This window comes from Lynx canadensis, chromosome B2 (genome assembly GCF_007474595.2).
Source record: "Lynx canadensis isolate LIC74 chromosome B2, mLynCan4.pri.v2, whole genome shotgun sequence".
NCBI classification, from domain to species: Eukaryota; Metazoa; Chordata; class Mammalia; order Carnivora; family Felidae; genus Lynx; species Lynx canadensis.
Window position 1 is genome coordinate 101707369 of NC_044307.1, and position 12153 is coordinate 101719521.

At 36.6% G+C, this 12153-nt stretch overlaps 1 protein-coding gene across 2 annotated transcripts in view; it reads right to left on the reverse strand.

Moving 5' to 3' along the window:
* LAMA4 (laminin subunit alpha 4) overlaps positions 1-12153 on the reverse strand; it is a 142895-nt gene that overhangs the window by 41260 nt on the left and 89482 nt on the right. For both annotated transcript variants that reach the window (XM_030316187.1, XM_030316188.1), the window contains exons 13-17: positions 11939-12087; positions 9302-9443; positions 8445-8541; positions 3804-3920; positions 2011-2190 (exon numbers count right to left, since the gene is read on the reverse strand). In XM_030316187.1, the coding sequence (XP_030172047.1) occupies positions 2011-2190; positions 3804-3920; positions 8445-8541; positions 9302-9443; positions 11939-12087 (685 nt within the window). The remainder of the gene's footprint in view (positions 1-2010; positions 2191-3803; positions 3921-8444; positions 8542-9301; positions 9444-11938; positions 12088-12153) is intronic.

The window sequence follows — 12153 nt, forward strand, 5'->3', positions numbered from 1 at the left end:
GCTCTTTCATTTACTTTGCTTTGAACCACAAGATGCTGTTTGAGGAAAACACGGAGGCCTGAAACAATTTCAGTTAATGCTAGTTCTGGATTACTGGAATCATGGATTGGACTGAAGAAGGAGGAAAAAAACTTAACACAGATTTAGTAAATATTCCTTTGGCCCTATCTTTATAAATGCAAATGTTGGGTGTCATGTAGGCAAATCTTTTAGCGATCAAGTTCTAAAAGTAATTAAGTGAGTGGTTACATGGAGAAATTACTCCATGTACTTAAAAGACATATATACTTAAAAGATGAACATAAAAGAGTTATCTTCCTGTTATGGGAATGGATATTTGTGACCCGGAATAAAATTTCTAGTGACAGGCGGCTCATATGTGGATTAGTAAAGTTGTTTCTTAACTCAGATGGAAGTGAAGGTAGTATGTTCTGCAAAGCCATGCTGGGGAACCGAAAGTTCTAGTCATGACAAAGACATTGATATTTAAGAGGCAGAAGAGATAGAATAAATGTAGTAATATGTGATTTTAATCTATGTGTAACTAAACAAATTAGGGAGATATCAGAATATTTCATTATCATTGCTATACATCTGTATTCAAGCTGGCTAACAGATGGTTCTTCTTAATGTTTATTAAAAAATTTTTTTTAACGTTTATTCATTTTTGAGAGACAGAGAGAGACAGTGCATGAGTGGGGAAGGGGCAGAGAGAGGGAGACACAGAATCTGAAGCAGAATCCAGGCTCTGAGCTGTCAGCACAGAGCCCAATGCAGGGCTCGAACTCATGAACTGCGAGATCATGACCTGAGCCGGAGTCAGATGCTCAACCGACTGAGCCACCCAGGCGCCCCTATGTTTATTTTTGAGAGAGAGGGAGAGGGGGAGAGAGAGAGAGAGAGAGAGAGAGCGAGCGAGCTGGGGAAGGGGCAGAGAGAGACACAGAATCTGAAGCAGGCTCCAGGCTCTGAGCTGTCAGCACAGAGCCCAATGCAGGGCTCGAACTCATGAACTGCGAGATCATGACCTGAGCCGGAGTCAGATGCTCAACCGACTGAGCCACCCAGGCGCCCCTATGTTTATTTTTGAGAGAGAGGGAGAGGGGGAGAGAGAGAGAGAGAGAGAGAGCGAGCGAGCTGGGGAAGGGGCAGAGAGAGACACAGAATCTGAAGCAGGCTCCAGGCTCTGAGCTGTCAGCACAGAGCCCGCCTCAGGGCCCAAACTCAAGAACTGTTGACCTGAGCTGAAATCTGAGACACTCAACCCACTGAGCCACCCAGGCGCCCCCAAATGGTTCTTCTTTTTTTTTTTTTTTTGTGTGTGTGTGTGTGTGTGTGTGTGTGTGTGTGTGTGGTTTTTTTTGTATCATTAAATGATGTCGAATATTGTCAAATTCCTTTTCTGTATTCATTGATATGATCACGTGGGTTTTCTTTTTTTTTATCTTAATTCTGTTAAGTCTTAGATTTCTTAAAAAAATTTTTTTTAAAAAATGTTTATTTATTTTTGAGAGAAAGAGAGAGAGGGAGAGATAGAGAGGGAGGTAAGGACAGAGAGAGAGGGACAAATGGTTCTTCTTAATGGGAACCTTCCGTTATGTTTCGCCATAGTCAGTACTTGTTGGTAATAACCTGCTTTACTCAGGTAAGGAAAAAGCAAGGCAGTTTAGTAAATATTTTTCTAAAATGCAAACCAATATTTTGTGATTGACGTTCTTCCCCAAAGGATCAAACTTACATTGATAAATATCAGTGCTGCCATTACTTCATTCGGAAAAACAATGATTCTTAACCCATCTATCTAGTGTCTATTTGTGTGACATATATATATCTCCTATGCACACACACATACATATATTGATAGATGAACTGAGCAAAAGTTTTTCTTTTTTCCTAAGCTAACTTCTACAATATTCCAATCTAAAACCCAAATGAAGCAAACTGCCTTCTTAACGAACGGATGTGTTGCACTTAATGGTCAGTTCCTCAACTGGATGCAAACCATGATACCTGCATCTCTGGCAGAGGCCACTGCAGTGTTGTAAGCAGAAGAGTCAAAATTCTGCAGATTTTGCGACCAGCTGGTCAGATTGTGAGCCATCAGGGCGGCTGCCTGCTGGACTTCCACTGTGGTCTTGTTAGCTTCCTCCGTGATCAGCCTTGACTGACCCAGGCGCTGCTGAGCATCACCTTCACACAGAGCACAGGGACATTCACTTTGCAGAGAAGCAGGACATTGGTTGGGAACATTACCATCCATTCAATCACTGGGATAAAACAGACCTGAGCTTTTGGGTTTTTAAGCTGCACAAAGACCTTTAAATGTATGCTAATTATAGTGTAAGTTAGATGCAGAAGAAAGTTGTTAAGTAGCATTAAAAAATGAGCTTGAAAGACTCTAGAGTCTTATTAAAATCATGTAGCTCACTGAAAACATTTTCAAATTAGAAGTAGATTAAAAAAAAGTAATTAGTATCTCTTCAGGTTAGAGGCATTGCAAGAAAGCCACAGAAAACACATATGAGATTTTAAGTCATAATATGTTTATGTCTGAAATGCATTGTAAATATCACTTTCTTCTGTGTGGAGCACCTTTTACCATAAAAATGATGCTCTAGTACAGAAGTAAATTAGTAAGGAAACTTATTTTTAAATAATAAAAGCAAGTTTCCAAATAGTATATAGAGTGGCATTCTATTTTCATTAAAGTTATATATTTAAAATAAAAATAAAAATAAAAATAATGTAAGTTTACAGCAAAGTGTTTTTTCCTAGGTAACGAGATTATAAAAGGTTTTTCTTCTTTTGTGCTTTTTTTTCTTATCTGTATTTTCTCATTTTTCTATAATAATCATGTATTACTTTTGTAATCAAAATCACTCAGGTGAGGTTGAGGCTTTCTTTTTGTTTAAGTGGAGAAATATTTAATTCGACCTCACATGATCTGAACTCTGACGGATGTAGCTTTGAATCCTGGGTCTGCTTCCTTTTGGAGCTGTGCCTTTTGGAGCAAGTTCCCAAACCTTGACAAGCCTCAGGGTTCACATTCATCTGAAGGCAATGGTGATATTTTCCCACATGACAGAATGTACATAAAACACAGCCCAGTGGCTAGTATGTCATAGCTCTAATGGTGCTGATGACAGGGATTCTCGATGGAAGATACCCCCCTGGCTGGGGTTTTGGTGCACTATGGTACAGTAGTTGGATTTGCTCCATGTAGTAAAATACTCTCATCCAGCAGTATCTGTTAACTTTCACTATACCAGGGAAGGCACATCTGGTCCCAAGCCCATCTTCTTAAGATGCCACTGTAGTCCCAGACTGGGCAAAATGAGTGCTCTTGTGTCTCTATTTGGCTTGTTGGTCTCCCTACTTGTACCATAAGAATGACACGGCATATAACAATTAGGGCCAGAGAAACCCAGTAATCAGATTAGGGCATGCTTATTAATGAAGAATGATGTCCACAAGAAAGTAGGTTACCAAACAGTATAAGCAGCATGATCCCATTAAAACACACATGCACATGTGTGCACACACACACAAGATAGGAGGAAAATGCTCTCAAATTTAATGGTCACCCTAGATGGTATGATTATAGCTTTTATAATTCTTTCTCAGTGTGTGTGTGTGTGTGTGTGTGTGTGTGTGTGTGTGATGAACATGGTTTCTTTTGTCATCAGAAAACAATATTTATTTATAAGAGGACTGATAAGGAATCATGTATTCCTTCTTCAAAGCTTTATTTTAATCCCAGTGAATAAACAGATGAAGCTTAAGTTCTTGTCTGTGATCCTTACCTCTCTCCGTGGCTTGTAGTCGCTTAATGGCATCATTCAATCTGTTTTTAAGAGCACTCTTCCTTGCTAGAGCTCCACCCACACGCCTGTTGGTATCAGCCACTGCCTCATCATTACCTATGGAGAAGAAGCCAAAAAAAGGTACCAGTAAAGCCAAGATGCTAGGGGGAAAAAAAATCTCCATTTCAACAAGGAAAATTCTGATCTATATCACGGAATCATCTGTAAAATTCTCAATATGATATGAACATAGAACACCAGTTCTGGAAAGTGGCATCTCAGTTAAGAGGTACACGATTATAGAAAAGTAGTAACACTGCTTGGGAATGATTTAGGATGCCATAAAGTGACTCGTGAAAGGTCTAGAGATAATGGCTAACTTCTTTGAAAAATATAGCACTGCTGTGACTAATAACTCCTAGCAGCATGGTTGATAAAGAGCTGAAAAGAAAAGATCTACCTCTATTTATGGTGATGACTGTTATATAAGAAGAATTCTTTTTTATGGTTTTAATAAAATTTTAATTGATGTACAACATACATCTAGAAAAGGGGGCACATTATAAATGCACAGCTTGATGAATGTTCACAAACTGAGCACAGCATATAAGCAGTATCAAGTCAAGAAAGTAGAACATTATTGGTCCTCTTAGTTTCCTGGGATCTCTGTGATTACCCAAGGATGACCACTATTCTGAATGCTATCTCTGTTAGTTGTGTCTGTTCTTAAGCTTTATTCAAAAGAAATGATACAGTATTGTAATTTTCTACATCTTTTGTATCTCTGTCTTAATTTCTGTAGAGTTATAAGTCTTAATATCTGGTAGTTTAAGTCTTCCAGCTTTGTTTTATTCTTCAATGATTGTGCTAGTTCTTAGCTCCTCCCACCCTCATTTCCATAGAAATTCTAGAGTCATCCTCTATATATGCATACAGTTCTGGTACTTCAGATGGTATTATATTGACTCTACAGATAAATTTGGCAGAATTGTCATTTTTACAAATTTAAGTCTTCTAGTTAATAAATACAGTTTTTATTTATTTTTATTTAGATCTAAATTCTCATTTTGATCTCCATTTATTTAGATCATCTTTAATAAGATTAGAGATCTTATATTTCATCAGCTTTTTTCCTAGGTATTTTATGATATTGTAAATGGTGTTATTTTATAAAGTTAATTTCTAATTTTGTTGTACATAGAATTAAACCAGATTTTTTACACACTGAATTGGTAATGTGGGGGGTATCTTTGTCTTGTTTCCAGTCTTAGTGGGCAAACTTTAAATACTTCAGTATTAATATGCTTGATGACCATTATTTTATTATTATTTCTTAGATTACAGAGGTTTCCTTGTATTCTTAGTTTGCTACAAGTTTTTTAAAAACATGAATGGGTATTGAGTTTTGGTAAATGATCTTCCTGCATGTGGTGACATGATCATATGAATTTCCTCCCATATTCCTAAAATGTGGTGAATTACTATTGATGTTTTAAATGTTAAACTATCCCTGAAATCTTGGAATAAACTTAACTTGATCATGTATTATCACTTCTATGTGTGTTAGATTTGATCTGCTAATATTTCGATTAGAATTTTCACATCTCTGTGAGAGAATCTGGCTTATAATTTTCCTTTTTTATAATGTTCTTATCAGGTTTTGTATCTTAGGTTTGTTGGCTTAATACAACAAGTTAGAGAATATTTCCTCTTTTTCTGTTTCCTGGAAGAATTTATACACAAGTGGTGTTACTTAAATGTTTGGAAGAATTCACGGGGAAAGCCATCTGAGCCTTGAGATTTCTTTGTGGGAAGGGTTTAATGACTGATTAAATGTATACATATTATTTACATAGGCCTATCAGATTTTCTTAGTCTTTTTCTTACAGAACTATTCTTGAAAGTCCGCTTATAGCATAGAATCATAATGGGTTATTTTGGAGCAAATCCAAGCAAGTCATGATGTAGTATCTTGTCTGAACCGAAGGATGAACTTTCCCAAGAATTCTTGGTTCATGCTTTGTTTATTTCCAAAGCGTCAGGAACTTTATGCTTTTTGACAGACAGAGAAATAATTTCTTCACCTCCTATTATACTCTTTTTCTCTCCTATAGGCTTGTAAATATACTGTCTCCCATGGTGTACTTTCTCTTTCTATTATACGGTCTTTGCGTGTTGCTTTGTTATTTGGTTATCTTCCCCCTTTGTGTATAGTGGGTATACAATGAGTGATGCTGAATTGATTCTGTCACCAAGTACAATGTAAACAAAGTACAGGCACGTCTTTCTCATTTCCTCTGGGTAATGCCAAAAATTTTCCAGAATTTAAGGAGGGACTTAAACATACTTTGTACTTGAATTATATCCCCTCTCCCTCTTTTAGTTTTGTTTTTTAAATATTTTTAATACAAACAATCTTTTCAGCTCTTCCTTTTGGGTCTTATAGCTGCAAAAAACACTGGCTGATACACCAAGAAAGAATATATTCAACTCTATATTTGGAGCCCTTGATAAAAATAGGTGAAAAAAATTCTACTTTGGGCTGGAAGTTGATAAGAAAAAAATGTTTCACAAAAAGTCTGTCCTATTTGAAACTTATTGTTTTACATAAACATTTTTCATTTTACAAATGAATTCAGTAGAATTCTCCTTTAAATAGCAGCTTCCTGAGTTTATTATAGGTTGCTAACTATTTCATAGAGATAATGAAGAAAAGGAAGTCTGGGATATAAAGATTACTAATAAAGTCATTTGGAAATGAATTAACAGTAATTTGAAATTGTAATGAAACTCAGTAGATGAATAGTTTAATCTGAAAATCTGAATTTATATCACAAATGTGTGTTATCTAAAGGGAGGCAAAGTTCGGGTCCACGCAGTCCTAACTCCCCATTGGTGTCCCTTTTGCAAATAAATATGTGAAGAAATTTAAGCAAACAAGATCATGAAATACATGACCAGAACTGAGAAATATTCAGAGACCTATACGGATAGATTTTCTCTGTACTTAAAATATAGAACTTTGAAGAGATACCATTACCAGAAAAGAAAAATTGTTTTCATGAGGTTCAATAACTCAATAATGACAAGATTAAGAAAATTGCAAATTATCAAGGAGGATAAAATATTTAAGTCACTGTCATGAAGATCCACATATTCTGGTCTTCACATCACAAGAAACAAAGCAGTATATGGACATGGCAACATTTACCTAAAAATATTTTCCTTTTTTAGAGCACACTTAATGTGATGAGCACAGAGCAATGTACAGAGTTGTTGAATCATTGTATTGTACACACGAAACTAATATGAAACTGCATGTTAATTCTACTTCAGTAAAAAATATATTTTACTTTTAATATTCTCAATTTTTTGCAGGTAATATTCTAATTCTTTTCTAAAAAGTAAGTTCAAGATCAGACTTATATAATTAATTAGAACATTTTTATTGCCTTTCTTTACCCAGCAAGCATAAAACAATAGTTGCTTTATCATAGCTGTTTAAATATTTAGCATATAAGAAAACAAATGCATTTTTTTCTCTAGGTAGTGCTCTTTGTAAAAAAAAAAAAAAAAGAAAACATACGGTTAGAATTGAGATTGATTGCTTTGATAAAATTATGTGACCTTTTTTGTTGCAAACTTGGTCTTTTTTTCAGGTGGTAGTTAGAAGTTAGCTGGATAATGGATTTCCATCCTCATTAGTCAGTGAGCCACCATCCTTAGGTATGAGGTCATTGGCTCAGAGATGATTAATGTTTAGTGAAATTCTTAATCACTGCAATTGTTTTTAAGAGTAGCTCCCAAGATTCAGAATTGACAAAAATGATTTCACTTTTATTTTTTCTTCCCTCCCCCATTTTGGATGGGCTTGCTTTCACACACGCAAACACTAGCCTTTGGAAATGCTTCTTCCCATATGGCCATTAGGCTTGTCCCAAATATCGTAAACTTGTAGAACACAAATACAGGAAAGAGCGAATAACCAGATGGCCGTGTGGTGTCCTATCTTCCTAACTCTCCCAATGCTTATTCATTAATTCCTGTAAAAATTTAAAGGGTCTTCTGAATTGTCCAAGGAAGACTGACTTATGTCCAATATAGTTTTAGTGTTAAGTGTATTTAATGGCATCATCTCCATGAAAATTGGTATTTATGGTAAATTTCTATTAATTAGCCTACTTTATTAGCAAGAGTATCTACCACATGTTTCACTACATGGAAGGTTTTTTTTTTTTTTAAACCACAATTTATTTTAAAATATCCCATCTTTGTTTCTTTTATATCTTGAATTTCAGCAGGAACTACTAATGTGCTATTCAGTTGAAAGATGATTTGTTTTTAGAAACTTAAATATAGAGAACAGAAGGTTGCTGGAGGGGGAATGGGCTAAATGGGTAAGGGGCATTAAGGAATCTACTCCTGAAATCACTGTTGCACTATATGCTAACTAACCTGGATGTAAATTAAACAATAAATAAATTAATTAAAAAAATAAAAATAAAATGGGGAAAATAATGTAAAAAAAAGATCATTTGTTTTTTAATCCTAGGATTTTGAAATCTTTATCCACATGCAGAAGCACTGTATGAAAGGAGAGAAGCAGCTATAAATCAGAAGGAAGGTAGAAAACATATTTACTAGGGTCTGTCTTTGCTTGTAGTTCTCTGGCTTGATTGAGGAGGTTCTCGCTCTCATCCTTATGGTAAATAATTTGAGTATCAATCCCACTCACAGCCTACAAAGGAATTGTATGGAAAGAATAAGAATGACAGCAGAAGAAATCCACTTCTCATGGATTGAAGATTTAAATGACACCGTTTCTCTGCTAAACACCAAGCAAGACTCGTACAACTTCATTTCCATAGCTCAAAATCAAAGTCAAATGTGAACAGGAAAAGATAAAGTGCATGACGTTTTCACGGTAAACATTTTTCAAGGAAAATTCAGTAAATCTAGAACAGTGCCTGGTCAAGTCCCCTCTGAAGTACTTGTCAAATAGAAGCCACTCAATAAATAGTTTTTGAGTTGAAAAAATGTGAATGTGTGCATAAAGCAACTTCTCTATCAGCATGGAGTAATCTTAAATATGGTTTATTCAGGGACTGTGGTTTAAAAATGCTGTCAAAAAGACACTGGCATTTGCTGACAGGAGTATGGCACATCTTGAACTACTGAAACCTTCATAACACAAATAAAATGCTGTTTTCTTAGTTTTCTTGACCTTTCTGCCATTCGTATTACACTGGAAGCTCAAGAGATGACATTAGAAAACAGAAAACTCATAAGCTGGGAGACGGCAGCATGTAAATGAACTTTAAAATAAGGGAATACTCGGTGTGTGTGTGTGTGTGTGTGTGTGTGTGTGTGTGTGTGTACACCTGGCTGGCTCTGTTGGTGGAGTGTGCGACTCTGTCTTGGAGTTGTGAGTTCTAGCCCCATGTTGGGTGTAGAGATTACTTCAAAACAAAATCTTAAAAAAATAAGGGAACACTCACATCATAAATCCGGTCAGTGATGTTCAAAGCCAATTCTGCTGTGTCATTGGCTTCGCTAACATAATTGGCAATATTTTCATAGACATTTGAAGCGTCCAAAGCCTTCTGTACCAGCCCGTTCATATCTGAACTGTGCAAATTCCTGTAAAAGAAGAAACTCGTCCTTTTTCTCTTTCTTACTTTTTTGGGAAATGGGACCATTGTTATGGCTTGATTGGAATATTTCCGGGACCACAGGGACCTCCTTCCTGTTATTTAAAGTCACTTGGCTTGGAAAGGTTTTCCTGAGCTGCCTTTCCTAGGAGCACATCTTCTTTGCTTTCCTCTGCCTTTGGTGCCCCTAAGACTTTACCCCATTTTGGCTTCATGGAAGCTGTTTGCCTGGCAGTGGCCACAGGAAAAAAGAAAGATGATTTAAATCAGCCCTCTGCACCTCTTCAAGCAACGGCTTCTTTATGTTGTGGCAGTCAGGCAGAGGAATGAACCCACAGTCCTCCCTCACCTACTTACCCAAATCAGCATTGTTACTTTCTACCCATAGAAGAAACCAAGGCTCTCAGAGAGGGTGCATAGCCACAGCGTGGTGTTAAGTCTTAGTTGCACTCTACTTACTCAACCTTTTGTTCACTTTATAAAACATCGTATTTTCCCTTTAAGAAGGGGAATGACACATACTGAGCATCTATATGCAGATACTGGGCTGGACTTGTTCTATATAGTACGTCTTTAATTCTTATCACACCCATGAAGTAGACATTGTTATTCCCTTTTTATAGAAGGAACCAGGATACAGGTTGTTATGACTTGTCTCACTCCTACGGCCCAGCTGCTTCTCTGAAGTGCAAAGCCCTTCTCATGCCCATTTCCTCCCTCGCCCCATACACCATGTTTTCTGCCTTTACCCCTTTCTGGACTCCTTAAGGTTCATCTAATATTTCTTGGGTACCCATCATGCAGTGGGCGCTCTCACATAGTGGCTGATAAACGCTTCATGTCGCAGAGGATTGATATGAGGTACAACAGGGACAAAATATGTGAAATGCTTGCTACCCTGCCTGTCATCCAACAAACATCAGGGTTTATTATTATGCCGGAACTATTTCTTGAACTGGAATTTCAAATTCTAAATATATTCATAGAATAATTCACTTTATTGACACTTTTTCCTCCATAATATAAGCACCGCTTTACTTCTGCAGCTCATCCTGAATCCTGTGTCTCTATTTTATTCCGTTTTACTTATTTATTTATTTTTAAAAAGAACTTTAAGTTTTTGATTTTATTTGTTTATTTGAGAGAGAGAGACAGCACGAGTGGAGGAGGGGCAGAGAGAGAAGGAGAGAGAGAGAATCCCAAGCAAACTCTGTGCTGATGGTGCAGACCCTGATGTGGGGCTTGAACTCATGAAACTGAGATCCTGGCTTGAACTGAAATGAAGAGTTGGATGCTTAAGTGGAGTCTGCTTTTGTTATTCTGTGCCTCCCTCTCTCTGTGCCCCTTCCCTGCTTGTGGTCTCTCTCTCTCTCAAAAATAAATAAACGTTAAAAATTTAAAAAAAAGAAAAAAGAAAAATGAAGACAGCCATAGGAGGGAATCTCAAAAACAATGTTATTCCAATACAGCACATTATCCAAATAATATTTTATCCAAGCTCCATTTTATTGGCTTGATCAAAATCACATTTACTGGAAGCATGATGCTAAGGTGGATACAATGCCATTTTGCACATGAAGAGTTTACATAACATCTATTTCTCCCTCTCTCTCTCTCTCTTTCTCTCCTCTCTTTCCTTCAATTCTCAGAAGATTTGGAGGGATATTTGAAAATTTTGACAATCAGGAATAAAAAGGTAGTTTAAGTTTTGAACAAGAGTTAAATTGGTTCTTATTTTATCCATGACCTTTACTGATCCTTATTTCTAATTGCCAGATTTGTAGTCTTTCTCTATAATTATCTCATTATTTACCTATCATTTCAAGGTCATGAATTCAATTCCAGACTTTCAGTACATTTCAGTTAACACTAATTGAGTGCCCAAAGGGTGTGGGACTCTCTTCTAGATGCTGTGAGGAAAATTGGCAATTGATTTTCTCTTAATCAGGTGTTGAAATCAAACAGTTCCTGCTGGGCACTGTAGAATGTCCAGAGTATATATCAGAAGTCAGCTGTATTGCCAACTTCTAACCAGCTTTACTTAAGACCCTTGGGTGTGAAAGCTAATGCTGTCTGTGAAATAAATATGTGATGGTGGCAGAATTAGACCTTGTAGAGGGATCTAATTGGGACCTTGTGAAGGGACTTGATAATATTTTGTGCAGCAGTTATGTCCCTAATAAAAATGCCTTAGTTCCCCTATTAATAACTGTGGAGCAGAACCACCCCTCACAACACAGGCCTCTAATCCGACAGATTTTTTTTTTTTTTTTTTAATAAAAAACTCTCCCTAAAGCAATTGCAATAAACAATGATTGGCTGGCTCTTAGACCGACCAACTAACAAACCTTCAAATGAACAAACAAACACAACCCCAAGCCCAATTTGCGAATCTGTATCCCAGTAATTCTGACATGTGGAATTGAATAAAAATGAGTTATTCACCCTATGTAGTTATTTGCATTTCTAAAACCAGGATATTACCTGCTCAATTCATCAGCCTCTTGTTGAAGGTTCTGGGCATGGTCGACGGCTTCTTGGACTAAATCATGACTAAGGTTACTTAGGTTGGATAGCTTTCCTTGTAGTTCATTTTTGGCTCCGTCTATTTCTGCATAAATCCCTGATGCATTCTAAAGAAAATGTTTTACAAAGTGAATTGTTGAACATAGAAGGACTTAAAATCTTTTTCCCTTGGA